General features: G+C 39.3%; 1 protein-coding gene across 1 annotated transcript in view; it reads left to right on the top strand.

Annotated features, from left to right (window-relative positions):
- Positions 1–26,603, top strand: part of dlg2 (discs, large homolog 2 (Drosophila)) — a 507,064-nt gene that overhangs the window by 236,355 nt on the left and 244,106 nt on the right. Inside the window, 2 exon segments of the mRNA XM_078402648.1 lie at positions 10,173–10,329; positions 21,082–21,184. Coding sequence (XP_078258774.1) covers positions 10,173–10,329; positions 21,082–21,184 — 260 coding nt within the window.

Genomic DNA, 26,603 nt, shown 5'->3' with positions numbered 1-26,603 from the left:
AAGAGAGTATTCGTTGACGTGCCAAATATTGGCAATGTTCAAAGGAAATAGAGGCGTAGATGGGCCATCTTTATGATTGCATCAATTTGCTGAGCCTGGGACAGATCTTCAGAGATTATGCACATCCAGGAACTTGAAGTTGGTGACTCTCTCCACCGCCAACCCATGGATGAAGACATTTTCTTGGATCCTTGCAGAATTCAACTTTCATACTGTTGGGTTGTAAGCTACCCACGTGGAATATGAGGTGGTGTTCTTCCAGTTTGTATGTGGTCTCACTCTGGGAATGGAAGAAGGTGGGAACTGAATATTAGTGTGGGATTTTAAATGGTTCACAACCAGGAACTTCTGCAGGCCTTGTTGGACCTAGCGCAAATGTTTGGTGAAATGGTCGCCTAACTTGCATTTGTTTCCACCTATCTAACAGGCCACTTCAGGTGCACCAAACACAATGGATGCATCTGGAGGAAGTGCATATGAACACCTGTCTTTCCTGCAGGGGTGCTAGAAGTTAGAGAGGAGGTGTAGGGGTAGATATTGCATCTCACAAGATTTCAGTGGAGCATGGCTGTAGAGAGAAAAGGTTGGATGGAAAACGATGAGCAAACCATGGAGTTGCAGAGACAGGGAGATAGGAAGATGTGACTGGTGGTGGGATCACATTGAAAGTGGCGGAAATGTTAGAGAATGATGCGTTGGATGCAAAGGCTGGTGGATGAAAGGGGTGTGTTGAATGTGGGGACAACCCCCCCAGATGGAACAGGAAAGCCCTTACCTGTGTCTCCACTGCATCGCACAGTTCTGTTCTTGCTCCCCTTACCTCATTGTCAGTGTGAGGTCACATTCAAACTGGAAGAATAGCACCTAACATTCCATCCAGGTAACTTACAAACCAATGGTATGAACATTGAGTTCTTCAATTTCAAGTAATTCCCGGTTTACCCCCTTCTCCTTCCCCTGCCCCCTGACCTTCCCCTCCAATGTGCATACATTTCTATCATCTCCCACCACTCCAGTCACTCTGCTTCCTTCCCTTCCTCGATACGCTTACCTCCCATCCCTGAGTCCCATATTTCTATTTTATTCTCCATCTTTCCCCATCCTCCCGGTCCCCCTTCCACCCATATCCCTCCCTCTGGCTTTACATTATACTACATTGTTTCCTTTGCACCTCTAACCTTTGTCACTTACTCCATCCATTAGGTGAACAAGAGGATTGACAAGGGCAAAGTGGTAGACGTTGTCTACATGGAATTTAGGAAGGCCTTTGACCAGGTCCCATATGGTAGACTCGTCCAGGTGAGCTCACATGGGATCCAAGTAAGCTCGACAAATGGTTAATTGACTTGGAGGTAGCTGTCAAGGTGTGGTGGTCATGGGTTGGCATTCAGATTGGAGGCCTGTGAACAGTGGTGTGTTGCAGGGATCGGTGCTGGGTCCTCTGTTGTTATTTATGTTAACGATTTGGATGAGAATGTAATTGGCACGATGATACCTACCTTAGCGGCATATTAATCAGTGAAGAAGGTTATTGAGGTTTACAATAAGATCTAGATGTTACCAAGGAATGGCGGATGGTGTTTAACTTGGAGAGTGTGAAGTGCTAGATTTTGGAAACATAGAAACATAGAAAATAGGTGCAGGAGGAGGCCATTTGGCCCTTCGAGCCAGCACCGCCATTCATTGTGATCATGGCTGATCATCCACAATCAGTAACCTATGCCCAGCTTCTCCCCATATCCTTCTAACTAACTCTAATTTGGCCTCCACTGCCCTCTGTGGCAGAGAATTCCACACATTCACAACTCTGGGTGAAAAAGTAAATAGTTGCGGCCCCAACACCGAGCCTTGCGGCACTCCACTTCCTGCTGCCTGCCATTCTGAAAAGGACCCGTTTACTCCTACTCTTTGCTTCCTGCTTACCAACCAATTCTCTATCCATGTCAACACCCTACCCCCAATACCATATGCTCTAATTTTGTTCACCAATCTCCTTTGTGGGACCCTATCAAAGGCTTTCTGAAAGTCTAGATACACTACATCCACTAGCTCCCCTTCATCAGTTTTACTTGTCACATCCTCAAAAAATTCCAGAAGATCAGTCAAGCATGATTTCCCTTCCAGAAATCCATGCTGACTTGAACTTATTCTTTTACTGCTATCCAAATGCACCGTTATTACCTCTTTAATAATTGACTCCAGCATCTTCCCCACCACCGATGTCAGGCTAACTGGTCTATAATTCCCCATTTTCCCTCTCGCTCCTTTCTTGAAAAGTGGGATAACATTAGCTATCCTCCAATCCACAGGAACTGATCCTGAATCTATTGAACATTGGAAAATGATCACCAATGCGTCCACTATTTCTAGAGCCACATCCCTGAGTACCCTGGGATGCAGACCATTAGTCTCTGGGGATTTATCAACCTTCAGTCCCATCAGTCTACCCAATACAATTTCTCGCCTAATGCAAATTTATTTCAGTTCCTCTATCCCCCTAAATCCTCTGTCCTCTAGTACATCTGGGAGATTGTTTGTGTCTTCCTTAGTGAAGACAGATCCAAAGTACCTGTTCAACTCTTCTGCCATTTCCTTGATTTTAGTAAGTTAAACTTGGGCAGAAGTTGCTTATTAAATGGTGGAGCCCTGGAGACTGTTGTAGAACGCAGATGCCCAAGGGTGTAGGTGACACTGAAAGTAATGACATTTGTAGACAGACAGTGAAGAAGATATTTGGCATTCTTTCTTTCATTCAGGCATTGTGTATAAGAGTTTGGATGTTATGTAACAACTGTACATATCATTGTTGAGATTGCACTTGGAGTATTGTGTGCAAGAGGGAAGGGTGAAAAATTCATTCAAAAGGATGCAACTGTGACTGGATGGCTTGATTATAAGGAGAGATTTGATTGGCTGGGACCTTCCTTGGAGCATGGGAGGTAGACGGGTCGACTTTCTGGAAGTAAATAAAATTATGAGGGACATAGATAAGGAAAATGATCACTGTCAAGGTAGATAAGTTAAAAAGTAGAGGGCAGAGATTTAAATTGAGAGGGGCAAGATTTAAAGGGGACGTGAGGGGAAACCTTTTCCCACAGAGGGTGGTGGGTATGTGGAACAAGCTGCCAGAGAAAGCTGTAGCGGTGGGTACAATTGTCTATTTCCATGCTGTAAAACTCTATGACCCGATGTTCAAGAAAAAAGAATGATCATTTTTGCATACTTGTTAATGGCTGTTGGAACAATCCCACAATGCTAAAAATCATCTGTGTGTTTCCAACTCTAAACTTATTTTGATTAACAAATGAATAATTCTACATTTCAACAATGGTTTATGATTATTCCTTCTGGCTGAGAAGTATTGAAGGCCTTGCTGTGCATGTTGGCAGTTATTGGAAGTTTGCAAATATAGCTTTATTATATTTGAACTAATTTCTGGTCTTTCTAAGAAGTTGGAAATGGGCGCGAGTGATGTGATCACAATCTTAATAAAGGAAGGAGCCGGAGCTACTTTGGAAACATTGCTTTTTTTTTGCAAAATAACTCTTATGAACACCAAGATTAACAATCACACATTAGGGAATTGCATTTGAAATGCTCCTTTGGTTAAAACACCATGATTAGTTCAAAAGAAATTCAGTATTGAGTGGCAAAGATCAATTTAGTTCAGTAAATTCTGTCAATTAGGTGAAATCCACTTCCTGTTGGTAGAAACCCATCTATAGATAACAGCAATAGAAGCTCCCAGCACTTAAATGGCCTCCTGCCGACAGTGCCAATTGGTATCAATGCCGATCTCAGAGATGGTGGTTATGCAATCTTATGGCTCTGCTTATTTAGGAGTAATTGGCTCACATGGGTAGGAATCAACCCCCTGGACACTGATAGCAATCTAGATCAAATAAGAACAGAATGTTAAGCTGTATAGTGGCTGAATACATGAATAGATCTTTCAGCATTAAAACAATGGAGTGACGTATGCAGGCACCGTTTGGATTTTTTTTCTTATATTACAGTATTTACCATATTTCTGTTTCTATGTTTCAGTCTGATTATGTTAAAATGTGCACAGAGGACTGTATTTCTTTCAGAATTTTGAATAATATACTGAATCTTTGGGAAATGTCCAGAATGACTGGCTGCCCACCTCTGCATGTCTAGCTCAATCACACTGGCCTCCACAGCCTGGAGTTGGGTAACATGCTCCAAGTGATGACTCATTGCCCTACCCCAGCATGCTCTGAAAGAAGCTAAAATGCAGTGGAGCTTTGGCTTGTCAAAGTTAAGAAACAGTTTTTGACATTCACATACATTTTAAAAAAAACGATATGAATAAAAAAATAATTCATGTATAAAAAAACCCCCAAAATCATTCAAACATTAGCAAATCACCAGATAAACATTAAAGTAAAATAATAAAAACTAGCTTCTATGTTCTGCAGACCAATGATTTTCTATTAAAATGAATCAGATTTTTAGATTATCCATCAGAGCTACATTCTCAATGTAATGCTGGGGAGTCCCAGGAAAACCAGGCTTTGCTGTTGGGTTGTACATTCTGTCTGGCAGTGTAGATCAGTGACTGATGTGGCAGCAGATCAACACAAGTTGTGATTGACTTCTGCTGGAATTGCCTCACACCAACTGTTTCTCTCAGAAGTGCCAGCCATAGTTGGAATGATTCACCTTAATATATTTCTGTCACAACAGTAATTCTCATGATGAACACACAGCAGAAGGTCCAGTAATATTTATTGTGGTTGATTAACAGAATAACATTAACATTTCCTTCATACAATTGTAAGATTTGAGAAGTTTTCCCTCATTTGGAAAGCAACACCAAACCAAAGAGCTGCAGTTTGGACATTTTAAACGAGAGACTGGGGCTGATAGCGGAGAAAGGCTGCGGTCAGATTAACAAAGGATGTCACAATCCGTGGGTCCTAAAATGGCCGCAGGACCTCGTGACCAGCCACAAAAAGTAAAAACCTTACAACCCAGTCTCTAGGTTTCCGCAAAGCCACGGCCAGGACAAAGGATGGGTATTGGCCATGCAGAAACCTACGAAACCAGGTCGGAGTCCAGACACTGGGGCGCTGACATCAGCATACTCACAATGCCCCAAGCCGACCTAAACAGTCCATCTCGGTGAGGGGGCACAATAGCCCATAGAAAACTACCTGGTAGGTGATGGGAAACCAGTTAACACCCATCACCTCACAACGAAATACCAATTAACACCGTCTGGCCATCCCCGGTATCCCCGAACATAAGCGCAGATCAGAAGAAAACTCATACATATCTTTTTGAACAAAGAGATTCCAAGATCTGGCGGGAGATAGGACGGGTCAGAAATAGTATAACTGGCCACTACTTTTGGGCGAAAAAGTTAAGTCAACGGAAGTCAAGAAGAAGTCAACTGAAGTCAAGAAAAGAGTCAGAAGGAAGTCAAACGAATACAGGAGGAAGAAACGACAGGCAAGAAGAACGGATGCAAGAGAAAGGAACAGGCATGCAACTCGAGAAGAAATACTGCAAAACGAACAGCCAGTAACCCCAGTAATAGCCCCATGGTGAGCATGTACTCCAAATCCTACATATCCTGGACATAGTTTAGTGTAGAGGGGAGGGTGGTTGTTAATAAACGTTGGGTGTGTATTGAAATATGTGTTGGTCAATGTTGCGATGCGTCGTACGTTCCCCATCTTACAGTCGTGTATATGTCTTGTAGAACTGTGTGTTTAAGAATTCATAAGTAAAAGGGTATTCGTGTATATGTTTTGTGGAACTGTGTGTTTTTAGAATTCAGAGAAAAAGGCATTCGGGTATATGTCCTGTGGAACTGTGTGTTTTTAGAATTCAGAGAAAAAGGCATTCGGGTATATGTCCTGTGGAACTGTGTGTTTAATGATTCATAGGTATAAGTATTCGTGTGATTCGGTACGTGTTTAATAAGTATGTCATATAGCAATGTATAAATATTCATGGACAATAGTCCCAAGCGCTGAATAAAAGCCTTTTCCATTTAAACCCTGGTTTTCAAATCTGGTCTGGTTGAATTTTTCTGCACTATAAGAGCTCCTGCATCTAAGTCCAGTGTCTAGAACCGTAAGGGGTGAGTGGGTCGAACCACTCACGGGGAACCAGTGTGCGCGGCCTGGTCAAGGGATCAGAGCAAGGCACAGGGACCTTAGGTCGGGCGAAAGCTTGGCGCAGAAACCCCTTACACAATGCATGACACCAACCAACAAAATGCTGTAAATGCTGGGTACAGAATTCTAAACTTAAATCCCAAATAAATCATGGTTAGGGTTAAAAAGGTCTCTGATATCTTCAAAGAGTGCAATAATACTGACATAGTAATAAGTATTTACCATCATGACTCCATGAAACTGATAGACATCTAGACTGAGCTTGGTTTAATGCAGAATAGAGAATTTGCTGTCAGTAATTTACTGCTTTTCCACAGAATTCTTTTTTTTTAAACAACCTTTCCCAGCACAGTTTCCTAACTCGGTGAAATTAAGAGAACATCAGATGCTTATGAACCATTCACTGGAAAATATCCTGAAAATGTTACCCTCTGATGCGTGACGTGTAAATAAATTGTATGGTTTGTTTGGTCATAATTACAGCAATCATCTGGCCTTAAAACATACTTTTGCGCACAGAATGGTGTTTCTTCAGATAATTATTTCAAAATTCTGTTGTTTTAGATTTTAATCATGATCTTCTATATTCTTGTGTGTTTGGTCTATTTGTTTCAAGCACTATAAAATGTTTAAAATGTTGGTTAAATATTTTGGGGGATTTGTTTTCTGTCTGAAAATTCTATGCTGTGATTGACTGCAGAGTCAGCTTGATGACATTTTCTGTTTCTAGAATTGGCTTCTGACAACAATCAACTACAGAAATTGAAACTACTGGTTGACAATTTTCTTCAAAGTCAACAGCCAGCATTGTTGCTTCCCTGCTGACTGAAGAAAATCCAGGTCATTTAGCTGTGTTGCAGTGCAGCAAATTGAGGACATTTGGATAGCAGTAAAAGGATAAGTCCAAGTCAGCATGGATTTATGAAAGGGAAATCATGCTTGACTAATCTACTGGAATTTTTTGAGGACATGACAAGTAAAATAGATGAAGGGGAGGCAGTGGATGTAGTGTATCTAGTCTTTCAGAAAGCTTTTGATAAGGTCCTGCATGGGAGATTGGTGACTAAAATTAGAGCACATGGTATTGGGGGTAGGGTGTTGACATGGATAGAAAATTGGTTGGCAGACAGGAAGCAAAGAATAAGAGTAAACGGATCCTTTTCATGATGGCAGGCAGTAGCGAGTGTAGTACCGCAAGGCTCGATGTTGGGGCAACAACTGTTTATCATATATATTAATGATTTGGAAGAGGGAATTAGAAGCAACACTAGCAAGTTTGCGGATGACACAAAGCTGGGTGGCAGTGTAAACTATGAAGAGGATGTTAGGAGGTTGCAGGGTGACCTGGACAGGTTGAGTGAGTGGGCAGATGCATGGCAAATATAGTATAATATAGATAAATGTGAGGTTATCCACTTTGGCGGCAGAAACAAGGAGGCAGATGACTATCTCAATGGAGTTAGGTTAGGTAGGGGGGAGGTGCAGCGAGACCTGGGTGTCCTTGTACACCAGTCACTGAAAGGTGGCGTGCAGGTACAGCAGGCAGTGAAGAAAGCTAATGGAATGTTGGCCTTCATAACAAGAGGATTTCAGTATAAGAGTAAAGAGGTTCTTCTGCGGTTGTATAGGGCCCTGGTAAGACCACATCTGGAGTATTGTGTACAGTTTTGGTCTCCTAATTTGAGGAAGGACATCCTTGTAATTGAGGCAGTGCAGTGTAGGTTCACGAGATTGATCCCTGGGATGGCGGGACTGACATATGAAGAAAGATTGAAAAGAATAGGCTTGTATTCACTGGAGTTTAGAAGGATAAGAGGGGATGAGGGGATCTTATAGAAACATGTAAAATTATAAAAGGACTGGACAAGCTAGATGCAGGAAAAATGTTCCCAATGTTGGGCGAGTCCAGAACCAGGGGCCACAATCTTAGAATAAAGGGGAGGCCATTTAAAACTGAGGTGAGAAAAAACGTTTTCATCCAGAGAGTTGTGAATTTGTGGAATTCTCTGCCACAGAGGGTAGTGGAAGCCAAATCACTGGATGGATTTAAGAGAGAGAGTTAGATAGAGCTCTAGGGGCTAGTGGAAACAAGGGGAGGAGGAGGCAGGCACGGGTTATTGGTTGGGAACGATCAGCCATGATCACAATGAATGGCAGTGCTGGCTTGAAGGGCCGAATGGCCTCCTCCTGCACCTATTTTCTATGTTTCTATAGCTTAAAACCTTGAGAATATTGTTCTTGTGTTAGTTAGAATATCATAACAAAATTGAGGTAAACAGAGCATATTCTCAAAAAAAATGCAAATTAGAGGTTCTATATACATTATACAAACAAAAAATGATTTTTTTATTTGTTACAATTTATGTTGAGAAGCTACTTACAAACTGTAGCTGCAGAGAATCTAAAAATAACAGCACCAATACAATAAAAACAATAACAACTTGCATCATAAGGCACCTTTATTATTGCAATGTATTCAAACTATTCTTATTGCACAAAATTTGAGTCTAAGCTACATAAGGTAATATTAAGGCTGATAACCAAAAGGTTTGATATGATGTATAATGGGTTGGGATGGAGGTGTGAAGGTGGAGATGAAATAGAAATGGGGACATTGCGACCATGATCTGAAATGTGTGATGAGGAGTATACCTTGCTGAGTTGCAGTGTCTAATAGTCTTTTCACTGTGAGAAATAATCATGCTTCCATGGTTTCTGATTGTAGAGAATTCATAGCATTCTGCTATATCAAACAGCTGTGGGGTGATGTTCCCCAACCTCCCCATTACCTCATTAAATGAATTATCTTTAGTTTAATTTGCAACTTCTATGTTAATACACTTCAGATCTGATTTTGTGTATAAAAATTGTTTTAATGTGATCAGTTGCTGCAGCAAAAAGTGCAACATCCCCAACACCTCTTCAACCTCTAGACAATTCTTGATCATGAAAAGTATTTCCATCTCCTTCATATGAGGTGAATGATACCAAAGTCTTGCAGTATACCACCAAGATGCTTGTGAAGTCGCCCTGTGATTGTGCAACCATTTTGTTTTTATCTGCACAAACATTGCTGCAACATTCAAATCTCCTGTGTTTTTAATGTTCACACTCAATGTTTCTCACTCTGTTACAAACCTATTTCACTGTAAAAAAGCCACTGTTACTGTCTACACATCTATTTTTTTATTTTATTCTCCTCCCCTATTCCCTCTCCCTCTCAAAGCAATTCATCACCACGGACGTTAATGCCGCCAGTCAGTAGTCATTGAGGCATGTCACCTTACTCTTCTCGGGCATCGGTATTATTAATGCCCTTTTAAAACAGGTGGGAACCTCAGACCTCAGTAATGAGAGGTTGAAGATGTTTGCAAAAACTGCAGCCAGTTAGTCTGCACAGGTTTTAAGAGGTTGAACTGTGAACAAAGCTGCAAATTCTGGTTAACGCTTATCATAATATCTGTAGAACATTCTAAGGTTCAAAACAAGAGCAACGGGGAATGCTTATGTCACATATACACAAGACGACTCTCTTATGTTCATATGTCATTTAGATATCACAAATATCAAACCTCATGACGTGCGATGAGGACGTGTTCAGGGTTCTGGAGGTTAATTCGTGAAATCCCTACAAAAAAATCATGTCATTATTTGGGCACACGCATTCATTCAATAAATCACACATAGATAGCAGAATAATACTGCTTCTGCCCAGCTGAAATGTATTACTTTCTTGTTTAAAGTACTCTTGGGTCACAAATGTCAATCAGTTAATTAAACCTCTGTGTTAAGTAATGATTGCTGTTTGAAAAAAAATCATAAGTTATGTGCCAGCTAAAAAAATTCAGAATTTGATAATAGGGTGATTGATGTTATAGCCAGGCAGAGCTGTGATAAAATCTTGCTGCAATTCATTTTTGAAAATGACATGGATGCCCATCAAAATGTTTAGGAAATTAAAAGGTGTTGAAAAATCACATTGGAAACTATGATATGGATGTTAGTTTTTAATATTTGCAGGCAGCCCAGAAAATTTGTGCTGCACAGAGGAGCCAGTGGATTGGGCTTTAACATCGTTGGGGGTGAAGATGGTGAAGGGATATTTATCTCGTTCATCCTGGCAGGTGGACCAGCAGATCTTAGTGGAGAGCTGCAAAGAGGTGACCAGATTCTATCGGTAAGTCAAGTTTGTTCTACAAGTTAAACTGATCTTTAAAAGTTTGGTCGTACTACATCTGATCAGTAATAAATGCAACTTATTCATTGTGATGAGGATATTTATATTGTATGTAGCATGACACCAGAAAGAACTTAGAGCTAAAAGTGATTAATGTCCAACATCATCCACAGTATTGCCAAACTTGATGAAATCATGGCCAATGAAAAACTGGGTACTTTTTTAACCATTACGAACACATCAGGTTGAGATTGGCGTGCTTCTATAGGTACTAAATTGGTAGATAAAGACTCTGTTATGCCCTATGTTCACGGGTCAAGTATATGCCCTGCAAGGGTCATTTGGACCCTTCAGCTCGATGGAATTAATTAACCCTCAGCTGAAGTACTATGCAATGCAGGAAAATACTATGCAGGAAAGAGGATGGAATGCAGACAAGAGTAGAAGGAAAGAGAGGATGAGATAGAGAAGGGAGGAGCATACGCTGCAAATAGGAATTCAGAGAAGCAGCTGGGTGATTCACTTGGTGAACTTGGCCATTTCACCAAAAGCAACCTATGTGGGGAGCTATTTCACCAGCATTTCACCAAGTGACTTGGCCATTTCACCGTTGGGTTCCTAAAATTGGAGAAAACTGCGAGAGGAACTCACCAGCCCAAGAAGCATGTGTAAGGGCAGAAGAAATTGCCAACATTTTGGGTTGAGATTGTGCATCAGGATTAAAAGTGGAGTGTGAAGAAACCCGACATAAAGAGAAGAGGGAGAGGAGTGAGACAGGGTCCATTAGGTGATAGGTGGTAGACCAAGGAGAGTTGAAAGATGAGGGGCAGATGAAATCCGGTGATGGAAGGGTAGGCATGTTGTTGGGTGACAAAAGCGGATGGGTGAGAGATGGAAGCAATTGCAGAAATGACGGAGCCAGATGGGGGATGCAGAATTCCCTCTCTCCGTGTTCACACCCTGTCCCCTAAATGGACCCCTTCTGCCTTTTTTCTCTTGATCTGTTTTCACCTCTTATCCACTTTTCTTTTCTCCCAACATCCCCCCCGCCCCTTCACCGCCACAGCTACATCAGCCCGTCAACGCTCACACCTCCTCGGTCCACCTATCACCTATTGCCCCCTGTCTTACTCCTTACCCTCTCTATACTGCCCATCTTCCCTTTCCATTTTCAGTCCTGGAGCATCTTGAACGCAAAATGTTCACAATTCCTTTCTCCCCACAGAGGCTGCTCTACCATCTGAGTGACTTCAGCAGCTTGCTTTTTGCTTTCTGTTTTATTTAATATTAACCACTAGTATCTTTTTCTTGCCTTGCTTTTTAAATATCCCTTTTAATTTTACCCCCACACTGTATGTTCTTGGCTATCTGCAATAATAATTTCTTGGTAAATAGATAAATGTATCTGTTTTTCTAATCCTATCCACTATTGTCCTGGCTATTCGGAAGGTTGTAGATTTACCAATCCTGCTAATTTCTTTGTGGAATTATATTTATATTGAAGCATACCAGCCTCCATGTTCAATCGATAATCATCCATACCTCTGCAGCTTCCAATAAAATTCCACTTTCAGACATCTGCCTTTCCCTTTCCAGCATTCCCTTGTGATCCTGGTCTACACTTCCATTTTCATCAACTATTCTCTTTCCCAGCCCTTTTATTTCTTCCTACTATCGTGGAAGCGAAACAATTCTTCCAGGTAAATAAACAATTTACTGACCAATTTAATGCACACAGTGCTCACAGTGTAAGTGCATCTACACTGGAGAAACACCTGATTGATTTGCATGACATCTTATTTAATTCTCTCTCCTCCTGTTGTGACCTGTCCATCTTTAGCCTCTTTCATTGCTCCTACAATGTCCAATTTAAGTTTGAAGAACTGCATCTCATCTTCCATTTGGCACATTCTAACATCTGAACTCAAGACTGATTTCATTAATATTGGGTGACCTCTTTTCCCCTCTTTCAAATTTCTGTTTCAGTTTGTTTCTGTTTCATTTCATTTCATTTCATATATACAGCGCGGAAACAGGCCTTTTCGGCCCACCAAGTCCGCGCCGCCCAGCGATCCCCACACACTAACACTATTAACACTATCCTACACACACTAGAGACAATTTTTACATTTACCCAGTCAATTAACCTACATACCTGTACGTCTTTGGAGTGTGGGAGGAAACCGAAGATCTTGGAGAAAACCCACGCAGGTCACGGGGAGAACGTACAAACTCCTTACAGTACAGCACCCGTAGTCAGGATCGAACCTGAGTCTCCGGCGCTGCATTCGCTGTAAAGCAGCAACTCTACCGCTCTATCTTCTCGTCAAATATTTGCCTGAAAATTTGCTCTTCGGTTTTCCTCAGAATATTTGGAAGCCCATAGTACTATCTCACTAGTGTCTCTGTTTTTCTCTTTTCTTCAACTAGTATGTCTTCATTTGATGATCCTTCTAACTCTTTTCACAACCAATAGTTACTGTTTCTTGAACCAGGATAGCCCTGTTTTCCTGCATTTTCTCCCTATCTATGCCATCTGGAAACCTTGTCATCAGAAACATTAAACTGCCATTCCTGCTTCCTCTTTAAGCCATTTTATCTAGAAATTAGACATAATATGCTGGAGTAACTCAGCAAGTCAAGCAGCATCTCTGGCGAGAAGGAATGGGCGACGTTTCTTCCCCATTTCTTCCTGGGGACGTTTGGGGACGAATGAGCACATTTCTTCCCTGAAACATCGCCCATTCCTTCTCTCCTGAGATGTTGCCTGACCCGCTGAGTTACTCCAGCATTTTGTGTCTATCTTCAATTTGAACCAGCATCTGCAATTATTTTCCTACACTAATTATCCAGAAATTAGGTCATTTTAGAGGGCTTTGCCTCAGATCCCACAGGTTAAGTTAGTCAAAAGGGTCAAAAGTTAGTCAAAAGCACATGGAACTTAGGAAAATGCTGCCAAGGATTGTGAACTGGGAAAGCAAATTCTTAGATAAACTGGTCTTTCTCAAGTTGGGAGACTATGGTTAGTGGGGTATTGCAGAGATCTGTGCTTGGGCTCCAAAGAGTCACAATTTATATCAATGATTTGGCTGAAAGAAACAACTGTCATTATTTGCAGCTATTGATATACATCTAGATGGGATTAAAGGTAACATGCAGGATGTAAAGAGAATATAGTCAAGCTGTATAAATGGACAAGAACATGACAGATGGAATAAAATGCAGAAAAATGTGAGGTCATCCGCTTTGGTGCACCAAAGAGAAAAGCATAATATTTTTTAAGATGGCAACTGATTGGAAAATTGTGATGTCATTGAACTTATGTCATTGAAAGTCAACATGCAGGTGATGCTAGCAATTAGGGGAGAAAGTGGTATGCTGGTTTTTATTACAAGAGGATTTGAGTACAGGAGTAAAGAAGATCCTATGGCAATTATATAGGTCCTTGGTTAGATCTCAACAAGAGATTGTGTATAGATTTGGTGTCCTGAATGAATAAAGTATGCACTTGCCATAGGGGGTTGCAGCAAAGATTCAGCAGACTAGTTCCAGGGTTGACAATTTGCCTTATGAAGAGATATTAAGTAGACTGGGACTATATGAGATTGAGAGGGCATCTCATCAAAAAATTGCTAAGCTTTGCAAAATTCAAAGGCTTGGCAGGCCAGGTGTAAGCAGGATATTTCTCCTCGCTGAGGAATGTAGAACCAAAGACTACAGTTTAAGAGCAAGGGGCAGAAATGTAGAGAAATGTTTTCACTTGGAAAGTGGTGAATCTTTGGAATTCTCTACTTTAGACATGGGAAGGCTCAGTCGTGGAGTTCGTCCAAATAGGGATGAACAAATTTCTGGATATTAAGGGAATTGAGATTGTGTGGTGGGGTTAAATTCTGAAAAATGTTATTGAGTCAGAAGGCCAGTCCAAATCTTAAATGGTAAAGCAATTACTTACTTGGACTCCAAAGGTTTATGTTCTTTTAATGTTATACTTCCATCTGGTAAAACTTGAAAATAAAAAGCATCGTCGCACTGATTAAATTATACTCATTTGCTTGAATTTGCCTTGTTATTATTTAGGTAGAATATGCATTATGTTCTGATTGAAAACAATTTTTAAAAAAAATTATGAACAGACTTCCAGATTTGATACAGCAGCATTCCAAAAGAAAAAACAGCGAACTTAGGTTGTGACTAGGCAGAGATTTTACCCACCAGCCCATTCCAGCTATCTTCAAAATTGAAAGTGATAGAATATACTTATTCTTTTCTCTCAATATAATATAACTCTATAGGGGTTTGAGGAAATTGGATTTGGCATAATTTGAAATGTAATATCATTATTTTCTATCTCTGAATGTTATCATCAATTTAAAAGAGGAATTTTTATAGGAATAAAATAGGAATACTAATAGTTGCCAGATGGGGGCAGTACTTAATCACACATGAACATCAGTACTTTGTATTCATGATATAATTATTTATTTCTGTTGCAATTTTTAACATTTTTAACTATTTTGATTTTATGTAACAATATTCATATAAGAATCCTAAAGTTCTTCACAGATACTCTGTCAGACATTAATTCCCCCTGACTTCAGCATCAAATCCATGTGGAATGATGAAAGATGTAGACAAAGAGAGACTAAATTTATCTTCAGCCTCTTATTCATGAACATGGGGAAGAATGAAGGATAAGTGATTAGAGAGAAGCTTCCAGAGCTTCAGATATTAGTAAGTGAAGACACATTCATAAAGAGTGGAGTGACTTAAAAGTCAAATAAATTACAGGCCAGAGTTGTGCAGCACAGGGTTCTGGTTAGATATTGTGCTGGAGAAGGTCATAGAAATAGACAGATGCAGGTATTGATGAGAATATTAAATTGTATGTGTTCAGGGATCAAGATGTAATGCAATTTGAACACAAGGGTGTTTTTGGCCTATATTCAGTAACTTTGATTTTTTTTTTGGTCCCCTTTCCTTTTTCTTCCGCACTTATCAATATTTTTTTAACAAGTTTCATTCTAGAGGCATAGCTAAACTACGGCATATCTTGCTTGTATTTCCTTTTTTCTCCATGCAGGCTGACTAGCCTGTGTGTATTTCAAGGGTGCATGAGAATCAGGGTGTGTTTAAAGTTGGTGTTGCTAGCAGACCTGCTCTCTTTAAAAAAAATGTAGCATAGGAAACAGAACCTGATTATTTTAAAATGTGCTTGAGGAACAAGACTTGGTGTGGTTCAAAGGAACATGGGAACGATCCCAGGGATGACTGAATTAATGTGTGAGTGTTTGACGGCTCTGGGCCTATATTCGTTGGAGTTTAGAAGGATGAGGAGAGATCTCATTGAAGCTTACCGGATAATGAAAGGCTGGATAGAGAGTGGATATGGAGAGGATGTTTCCATGAGTAGGAGAGTGTAGGACCAAAGGCCGCAGCCTCAGAATAAAAGGACATATCTTTAAAAAGGAGATGAAAAGGAATTTCTTTAGCCAGAGGGTAGTGAATCAGAAATCCGTGTGTGCCAAGTCTTTGGGTATTTTTAAAGCGGCGATTGACAGGTTCGTGATGAGTAAGGGTGTCAAAGGGGAGAAGACAGGAGAGTGGGGTCGAGAGGGAAAGATAGATCAGCCATGATTGAATGGTGGAGTAGACTCAATGAGTCGAATGGCCCAATTCCGCTCCTATGATTTATGAACTGATGGAAAGGGCTTGGTGAATTTAAAGCAAGCATGAGAAATAGCACCCAGTTTTAAAGGGAGCACCAAGAATAATGTCCCAGTAAGTTTCATGGGATGACAGGGACCAGAACCTGGTAAGTGAGATGCCAAAGCATTGGGTTATTTGAGTTTTACCAGAATATTTGAGTTTTACTTTGTACCCAGCAGTCAGTATTACCTCACAAATCGAAAAAGAAACTGCTGGAGGAACACAGCGGGTCAGCAGCATCTGTAGAGAGAAAAGAATGTTTGGAATTTCGGACCATAGATGAATGTTCCCATATTTTGTGGGCCATCATGCAGTTGAAATGCCATGTCATTAAAACCACCCAGAATACTTCCACTTAGAATGCAAGGGTGTATAATTAAGCAGAATATACATTGGTAGATCACAACCATTATTTTGAATTACTGACTGTCAACCAGAGCCAATAAGAATTTAAATATGGAAAAATATAAAATCAGTACAGCACAGTGTCATTAAATCCATTGAGCAATAGTGAGAATTTTTACAGCCAAATGAGAACCAGAAGTGCAAAGAGAGGATAGAAGACAAAATAGTTTTGCATTCATTCTAATTCTATGAAGATTACTTTTAAGGCATGAATTTATTGTCCATATCCTACTTTCCTTTTAAAATATGGAGGGAATAGCTTTTATTTTGAACTTTCATGCGGCCAGTGTAATGAAGAAGCACAGATTAAGCTGCTAGGTGGACAGTTTCAGAATTTTGACCTGACAATGATATGGTGTGGCAAATTTCTATTTGATGAGCTAATAAATAGGAGGGGAAGTTTGTCGTTGATAAGTCAACTGCAGCTCTTCCCCATCTGGATGGTGAAGATCATGACTTGCTGACTATGTTTTTGTTGGTTAGCCTGCTCTTTTCCAGCCTGTATATCTTCTCCCACCCCGTATCATGATTTTTAAATCTTGTGCAGTAGTTTAGATTAGTTAATTGACACGTGTACCAAGGTACAGTGAAAATCTTTTTTTGCGAGCTAACAAGTGACCTATCATGTAGTACGTTCTCAAAAACTACCTGAAAATTCAAATATGCTACATATGCTAGTTCCCCATTATCTACCCTGGATGTTACATAAAGACTCTAACAAATTTATCAAACTCAATTTCACCTTTGCAAAATCATGCAGGATTATGTTGCGGTTTTCTCAGTTTCCTGCTTCTATTTCCCTGACAATGAACTGTAAAATTTTCCAATTATAGATGTCAGGCTAACTGGTTAATAGTGTTCTGATTTCTGTCACCCCGAGTAGAAGGCAATTTATTAATCCACCCAGCCTGTTTGATCTCTAGTACTTCACAATGCATGTACTCTTCTTCTCAACCAAAACCAATTAATTTTTATGAGTTTATATTATATCCTGGGTGTTTATCTTAATTTTATCTTATTTTAAAAATAAGATAGACATCCAGGACAATTATGGAGGAAAAAGTATTTGGAAAACTCCTCTTTAACTGGTTAAAGCAAAAGGAGATATTCCTATCCCGAACTTGGCACGTAATGATTCTCTTGTCACTTAATCCACCCGTTTTTCATCCTTGGTTCCCTATCAATTCTTATTGCCTCTGTACTCCCTTAATACTTTTCACTTGTCAAATTTTCCTCTAATTCTGATAAAAGGTCTTCAATAAGACATGTCTGCTGAAATATTTAGTCACATGAGGTGAGCCATGCACAATCAATGGAGAAACATCCTCTCAGCAGCTCACCAGTCAAGCCCTTTAATAATTCTGTGAGGTTTTGATGAGATCTTCTCCATTCTTGTAAACTTGAAAGAAAATAGTTCCAGTGATTGTGCATGGCTCACCACAATGTTTTCAGAGCAGAATCAATGTTTCCAGAGCACAATCAATGTTTTCCAGAACACAACATGGCAATGCAGTTTTCCATATTACACTAGAATAAAAATTCAACAGGCACATCTGGTCAAGAATAACTTTTGTGGATAAGCCATTTTCCATGTCATTCTAAACAAGTATTACAATAGTGCCATGTTTGTTTAGAGCATTATCAGGTGGAATTGGGTCATGTTGATTTACTGGCTTTGCAGATACATGACTTTAAGGAGACCTTCCTGAGCAGGTCTCAACATGATATTGGAACATAAGACCATAAGAAATAGGAGCAGAATTAGGACTTCTGATCCTCAAGCCCGCATCCCCATTGATCAAGTTCATGGCTGATCTCCTACTGCTGCAGCATTTTACAGCATTAAGCCAACATCACTCGATTCCCTTAAAATGAGAAGAAATCTATCAATCTGTACTTTAAATGAATACAATGACAGAACCTGCACATCATTTCCTTTTCTCGGCTCTAAATAGCCCATCCCTTATTTTCAAACTGTGACTTCTGATCCGAGACTCGTCAGTCTGGAGAAACATTCTCCCAGCAGCTAACCTGTCAAGTCCTTTAATAAATTTGTGAGGTTTTAATGAGATCTACTCCATTCTTCTAAACTTGAAAGAATACAGTTCTAGTCTACTCAATCTATTCTTATAAAGGAAACCTACCATTCCCAGTGCCATATACAGTATTGCCTTGTATCGAATAAGTAATGCTCAATCCAATAAAGTACAGTTTGAAGGGCTCTAACCATGTTAACCACATGTAGGATTTTATCAAATGTCTACTGGAAATCAACTTTGATCCCTTTGATCTTTCTTATCTTCTCTACTATTACCATCCTCAGAAATTTAACAGATTAGTCAAATAAGCTTTTCCCTTCATAAATCCACATTGCCTCTCGTCAATCCTATTTTTTTTTGCAGGGTGTTCCATTATTATGTTCTTCATTGTAGAATGCACAATTTCTCTTCCCATTAATGTTAGACCAACAGGTTAGCGATTCCCTATTTTCACTCACTCTGCTTTCTTAAATAGTAGGGTCACATTGTCATCCTTCTATTCACAAGAACGATTCCCGATGCTGGAAGATGATAATCAGAACATCAATTATCACTGACCCCATGTCTTTTAAAACTCTGAGATGTAGATCATCAAGTCCTTGAGATTTTTCAGCTTTCAAGCTCACCAACTTCTCTTGTACAATTTTTGGCAAATAGTTATTCGTTTAAGCTCCTTATTCTCATGAGCTTGATTCCCTAATGTATCCAGCAGGTTTTGTGTGTCTTCTTCCAAGCAAACAGACACAAATTGTTCAATTCCCGTACCATTTCATTTATAACTTCTATTGTCCCTAACTGTAAGGGGTCCTTGCTAGTCTTTTCCTATTTTTGGATTTACAAATGCTTTAGCAGTCTGCTCTTCAGCTTCTTCCTGGTTAACTCTTGTATTCCATCTTGCTTTTCTTTATTATCATCTTGGTCCTCCTTTTCTGAGTGCTGAGTTCTAAAATGCCCTCAGTCCTCAGGCCTCTTGCTATTTCTAGCGACTTTATAAGTCTCTGCTTTTGATTTAATAGTGTGTCCAATTTCACTGGTAAAATACTTTTCCTTTTGAGTTATTTGTCTTAAAGAATTTTGTTAGCAATTTATGCACTATTTGTTTTAAATACTAACCATTCCTTACACATTATTTGGCCAACCATGGCCAACTTTCTTCCTTTGTCCATGTTTAGGCTACAGTTTCACACTACTCTCAAACTAATAGTTCCATTATTTATAGTCATGAGGGGAGGAAAGAGTGCAAAACAGAGCAAAGGGGTGTAAGAACGAGGGACAGGAGGGAAAAATGGAAGTGATGCATGAGGGAAAGTTTTAAAGAGGTACAAAAGGAAGAGTGGGAGGGTGTGAGTGGGAGCTGTGTAAGATATGCGGGATGGGGAAGGGATCTAAGTGAGACGGAGGAAAAAAATAAGAGGGCTGTAGTAGAGAGAGATGGACAGAAAGAATAGGAGTTACTACGGTCTGATCTCTGTCACATATGGAGTCTGGACTCTGTTCCTTCGATTGAAAGCTGGAGTTCAGTTTGATTTGCTATGTGCTCTTCTGTTGCTGACATGGCAGCATGACACTCTAACCCCATTGTTTCTATTATCACCTTTCCCTCTACCCCCTCTGCCCCTGCATTCTGTTTCTCAACTCTCATCTCAAACCCCACTTTTCTGACCTCATGAGCCTCAAATTCTCCCGATTGTGAACCTTTGTCTCATAGACCCCTCGCTCTCTTACTCCAACAGCATTCTCTCCTACCTGCTAATCCCAAACACTATCTAACCTCATCTACTCTTTTAACCCTGCTCATCCCTATAATCCTACCAACTGTGCTTCTCCCTGCCCCCCAACTCCCTATCTCTGTCCTCTATCGCTTCTTGCTTCTCACCCCTCTCGATGTCTCCGGCCATCTCACTCTCGCTTTCTGGAGCCAATCTCTCCAATTCTCTAGCCTTGCTCTTGCCTCAGTAACTCCCCTCTGTAATTTCCCCTACTACCCTTTCTCCGGCCTTACCACCACTTTCACTGTCCACCCACTTCACCACCCTCAATGCGTATATCACTCCCCTAGTCTCTTTCTCCTATCAGCCACTACACCCCTTGCATTCACTCTCCTCGCTTTTTTACCTTCCCTCTAAAAGGCAAAGCAATTGATTTTTACATTGTTCAAATGCCTTTTGTTTTTATTTTGCAGTGCGATTAAAACTGCAATTTAATCAGAATTTCTTATTATGGGCATACAATTCATCATGTTTATAGATGAATGCTATAGTCACTTTATAACCGCAAATTATAGTGTGATAACTTTAGATATATTATAATGTTACAATGTTAATTTTGAACATAACAAATGACAAAACTTACATTTTATATAATTCATATTCCTGTATTTCATTTCATCATAATTTTGTTAGAATTTGATTTGCTTTTTGGATCATAGCTGAATTTCTTTAGGGTTGGAAGAATTTCTTATGGGATTGAAAGGTCTTGGAAACTAGTTGCAATTATAAAGTGTTTATGGTACATGTAGTGCCAGTGGGATTCATTTTAAACATCGTTGCAAGCATAGGAATCAGGTTGTTTTAAATTAACTTATTTTGTTGCCTGTGCTCAGGTAAATGGGATGGATCTTCGTGTTGCCACACATGAACAGGCTGCAACAGCTCTGAAGGGAGCTGGCCAGGTTGTGAATATGATTGTTCAATATAAGCCTGAAGGTAAGAACTCTAACTTGAACTGAAATGTCATTAATGCTGATGTTGGTTTAATAAGCATAATAAAGTGAGATTTAAAATTAATACTTGGGTTCCTGTGAAAATGTATAAGAATAACTACATAAAAGCAGCATTATGAAAGGATTGATTAAATAAATTTGAAAGTCCAAAGTTATGTGGATTATGTGGATTAAGTTAAAGGAGAGCAGTAATTTTCTTTTTTTCTGAAGTGGTGTCCATTGGCATGACTTTAAGGAAATAAATGATTATGTATGTTTAGTCATTCAATGAAAATATCATGGGAACAAGTTCATTTAGAGAGTATCTGCTTTTGCAGGAATGCAGAGATGCCTGGACTGCAGAGAATGGGATTTCAAGAGTCCCCATGCCCCGCTAAGAACCTAGAATGAATAACATTTAAAATCAGTGTAATTTTTATTAGCCATATTGCAGTGTGACTGATTAGTTTATTTGTTTACATCCTCATCCCCTTCAGCTTTGTTGGAAGCTATGCTTGATTTCAATAAATATTTATCGTCTGGATCTATCTGAGGCTTTTTAGGGTGGAATTAACAAGGATGATACAGTGTACTGAAGGAACACAATTGATACAGGCATAACAAATTGCCAGCACCACATCAGTAAACATATGGGGCAAAATCTGTTAGATGCAGTTCCCACTTGAATTGCATAGCCTTTCACCAGAGTTAAGCTCCAGTTGCAGTTACACCCTCTTGCTTCTCTAAATATGTCTTCTTAAATCTTTAATTGTGTCTTTTGTAAGAGTAACGATAATACAGTTAGGAAAATGTGTGGTAACAGGAAAACATTATAGTATTTACTTGGGTTCAAACATCTCAGTAGTAGAATGAATTGGTACTAAGTTATGGTGTGAATTAGAAAATACATTCATTTTTTGGACCTGGCACCAACTTCACAGCGCAGCTACAAATAATTTGTCACTAATTGGCTGCCACATTTGAAGATAATCAAAAAGCAATTGTGGAAATTGAACAGGCACATGAATGCAGCAGTAGATGCTCTTTAGAATATGAGTCGGCTTGTTAACATGGCAGTTATGAAAATTAGCATATCAATATAATCAATAATATATTAAGCCTGGGAGGGTTGGAGTGAATTTCAATAATGTAATATTAAACAATATTAATGGAATGATCAATTGTGTTCTGATGTGCAAAAGAATCCCATTTTACAAAAAGTGTGATTAGAAATTATAGTCATTCGAGTACTATGTGATGTTGCCAAACTTTACTATATTTATATATTACTGCATGCTCAATTTCGGTTTTAAAGGTTCGCAGGCAGTTTAATGAGATAGTAATCTGCAGCCTAGGTTAAATACAAAAATGTATTCACTTGTATCTTGTCAGTTTCTTAATTCTCATGTATACCCTGGACTTATAAGGTAAGCTGAGCCTCAGCGTTTCCAGATCCACAAATATTAACTGAAACCATTCCGGCTCAAATGATAAAGCTCTTCAGAGCAGTTGGACCCTGTGGATATAATGCCATCAATTGGGTGAGCCAGAATCTGTTGCACAGAAAATAACTAAAAGTCTTTGATGGACCCACCCCATGTGACTGATTTTTAAATGCCTTCAGTCCTTCGTACCATTACTGCTGCATTCAGATAAAGAATATAACCCAACAGACCACAAATTATCAATAAAGTAATGGAAGATGTCATCAACAGTGCTATCAACTGGCACTTATTTACCAATAACCTGTTCACCATTGACTTTCACCATGACCTGTTGTCTCCACTCAACTCCAGACCTCATCACTGTCTTGGTCCAAACATGGACCAAAGAGCTAAATTCCACAGGTGAAATGAAACTGTGAAAGTAAATGTCCTTGGCATCAAGGCAGCATTTGACCAAGTGACTGGAGTCATGCACAAAGCACAGAGCAAGGTTGTTGCCAATCAATCAGACCAGTCCAGGACTTCTTTGGAGGAGTCATGGAAGTGTCCTGGGCCTTGCCATCTTCGGTTGTTTTTTCAATGATCTTACTTTCATCGTAAGTCAGAAGTGGGGATATTTACTGATGATTGCACAATGTTTAATTCCAACTCTCAACTTCCAAGCAAATGAGCAGTCTGTGCCAGAATGTGGGAAGATCTAGACAAGACCAATATGGACTGATAAGTCCCAGAAAAAAGCTAAAAAAAGTAATGGAAAGAATTTTTAATTTATTAATTGTGCCCTATTTCCAGTTTACCTGCGATCTAAACTTATTTAAATTTAATATTTGTTAATGTTTTTTGACATTTGCAAACTTTCAAAATGTTCCAGTACAAAATAAAATTGACAAAATATTGCATTAGAAGTGAAATGATGTAAAACCATTACACACATATAAAGACATTTAAAGATAATTAAATTAAAGGAATTAAATTCAATAATAGGGAAATTAACCTACCAGCCTCAATGCTGGAAAATCAAGGGAAGTGTGCACCACCCCCTTGAACGCCAAGAAGAATACATAACCACAAAGTCAGTCTCCTGGTCTTTTGTTCAGTGCTGGGCTGGATTTGAACACTGGGACCAAAGAACTCAATGAATTCTAAGAAAATTAAATTGCCTGATTCTTTTTCTTTTTCTTGTACAGTCATTCCTCTCCATTGAAGCGAATTCACTTGCTATTCCTCAAACTAGTTCAGCATGCAAATTCCTGACTAACTTTTAAAAAAACCTGGGGCAGTTTTAAACATGGGTTTCAGATACTGAAGCACTCTAGTGCTCACTGACTATTGGATTTGTTTCCACAGTTGAATTATCCCTTTTTTTTTTTAACAAAGTTTATTTCTGATTTTTTATTAATACAGCTTTGACAGTTCAACGCATGAACACATTAGTGCTGATAGATATACCCCCACCTCCTCCCCCCCCCACCCACAATACCATTCAGAGGGTATACAACTTAAGATATGCAAGGAAAATAAGTAAATAAGTAAACATAAACATGAGTATTAAAAAAAAAGACAAAGCTTTTAAAAAAATAACAAAAATAATAATAATAAATAAATAATGATTTTAAAAAAAGATAAATTGGTAGAGGTTTAAAGCAGTACACCATATTATCTAGGGCACTAACACGCATAAAAACAGAGAAGAGGGAAGCAGAAAAATCAGAATGTTAAGACATATCAGGGACCATTCTAATACTTCAATTCCACTCTTAATCACATACACACATATCAAAGACTCTACTCAACCATAAAATTATCAGAGCCTAAAGCATCAATGCAACTAAGAAAAAGTTGCCATATCAATGTAAACCTATCAGCTGATTCCCTAACAGTGTATCTAATCTGCTCCAATTTAATAAAATACAACATATCCCTAATCCACTGTGCAAATGTTGGAGGGTTACAATCTTTCCATCTGATCAAGATTTGTCGTCTGGCCACCAGCGTGGCAAAAGACAGAAGATTTCGTTTATTATTATTTAATGCAAGATTTTGTGTTACCACACCAAATAAAGCAAGGGGAGCTGATGGTTCTAAAGATTCATTAGTAGTTTGGGAAAGCATATTGAATATTAATTGCCAAAAATTAGATAACTTAGGACAATCCCAAAACATATGAATTAAAGTGGCTTGGTTCTGCTTGCAGCGGTCACACATGGAGTCTATATTGGGTGTGAATTGGGCTAGCTTAGCTTTGGTCCAGTGCAGTCGGTGGAAAATCTTAAACTGCATAACAGTATGCTTCATGCATATCGAAGATGTGTATATGCCCCCAATCATCTTTGACCAGATGGAGTCTGAAATTTTCATACCCAGAACCCCTTCCCACTGCTCTTTTAGGGAGTGCTCTTTCAGGGATTTTCTTGCCACCAGATTTAAGGGCATCAATTCACTTTTTTGTGTATTAACTTTATAGCCAGAGATTTTGCCAAATTTACTTAAGAGATTAAGAACTGCAGGAAGAGATGAGGAAGGATCAGACAAATAAAGTAACATATCGTCTGCATATAGCGAGACTTTATGGTCCAACCCTGCCCTTGTAAAAACTTTAATATCTTTATTGCTACGTAAGGCTATAGCCAACGGCTCAATTGTAATCGCAAAAAGGAGGGGGGACAGTGGACAACCATGTCTTGTCCCTCGTGTCAGTGAAAAATAAGGTGATATATTATTATTAGTACGTACTGCCGCCATTGGTGAGCTATATAGAATTTTGATCCATGATTTAAAAAATTGGTCCAAATCCAAATCTTTCAAGAGTATGAAATAAATAGTTGCACTCCACCCGATCAAAAGCCTTTTCAGCATCTAGAGATATAACCACTTCCGGTCTGTCGGGTGGAGAAGGGCTATAAATTATGTTATACAGGCGCCTAATGTTGAAGGAGGATTGCTGACTTTTTATGAAGCCCGTCTGGTCTGGTGAGATTATTGTTGGAAGGATTTTTTCTAGACGGCGAGCGATCATTTTTGCAAAAATGTTGCTGTCCACATTGAGCAAAGAGATAGGACGATAGGAGCCACATTCCCGTTGATTTTTGCTCTTTTTCAGAATAAGTGAAATGGTAGCTTGTCGCAATGTTTCAGACAGTGAGGCAACTGACAAGGAGTCATTATACACAGATTTAAAAATGGGAGCCAATTGATTAGAAAATTTCTTAAAGAATTCTGTTGGATATCCGTCTGGACCTGGGGATTTTCCACACTGCATACTCCTAATGGCCATCTCAATTTCTCCTGTTGAAAACGGAGACTAGCTCGGCTGCTGACACAGGGTCTATGTGAGGGATCTCAACGCTTTAAAGAAATGATTTAATGATTTAATTAATTGATCATCCTTCAGCGATTCAGATGAATACAAGTTACGGTAAAACCTCATGAGTTGATGACAGAATGATCCGTACAAATCATACCAGATTCATCCCGGATCTCAGGGATTGCCTGACTTGCTGCTTTTTGGCGAAGTTGGTGTGCAAGGATCGCCATGCTCATAGTAAGTATGGCGGGACCTAACCAAGAGGTTCTCCGCTTTTAGTGTGGTTAGTAGGTCAAATTCTTTTTGGAGGAGTAGGCGTTCTTTAATGTCATCAGCTGATGAGGATGTTGCTAATCGTGAATCAAAGTTACTAATCTTATTCATCAATTCATTTGTACGGGTATTTCTGGTTTTTCGTAACTGCGTTGTAAGAAATAATCTGACCTCTTAAGTATGCTTTAAGTGCTTCCCATACTGTTGATGATGACATATTTGGTGTTTGATTAATTTCTAGAAAGAGATCAATCTGTGATGAGATAAAATCTGAAAATGTTTTATCTGAAAGTAAAAGTGGGTTGAGACGCCAAGGCCTGTAAACAGGTTTAGTGGCTGGTAGATTAAGCTTCAGTTTATGGGGAGCGTGATCAGAAATTGCGATCGCATGATAGTCACAT

The sequence above is a fragment of the Rhinoraja longicauda genome, chromosome 7 (genome assembly GCF_053455715.1).
Source record: "Rhinoraja longicauda isolate Sanriku21f chromosome 7, sRhiLon1.1, whole genome shotgun sequence".
In the NCBI taxonomy this organism is placed as follows: domain Eukaryota; kingdom Metazoa; phylum Chordata; class Chondrichthyes; order Rajiformes; family Arhynchobatidae; genus Rhinoraja; species Rhinoraja longicauda.
Note: the sequence above shows the minus strand (reverse complement) of the source record. Positions and strands in the feature narration are given on the sequence as shown.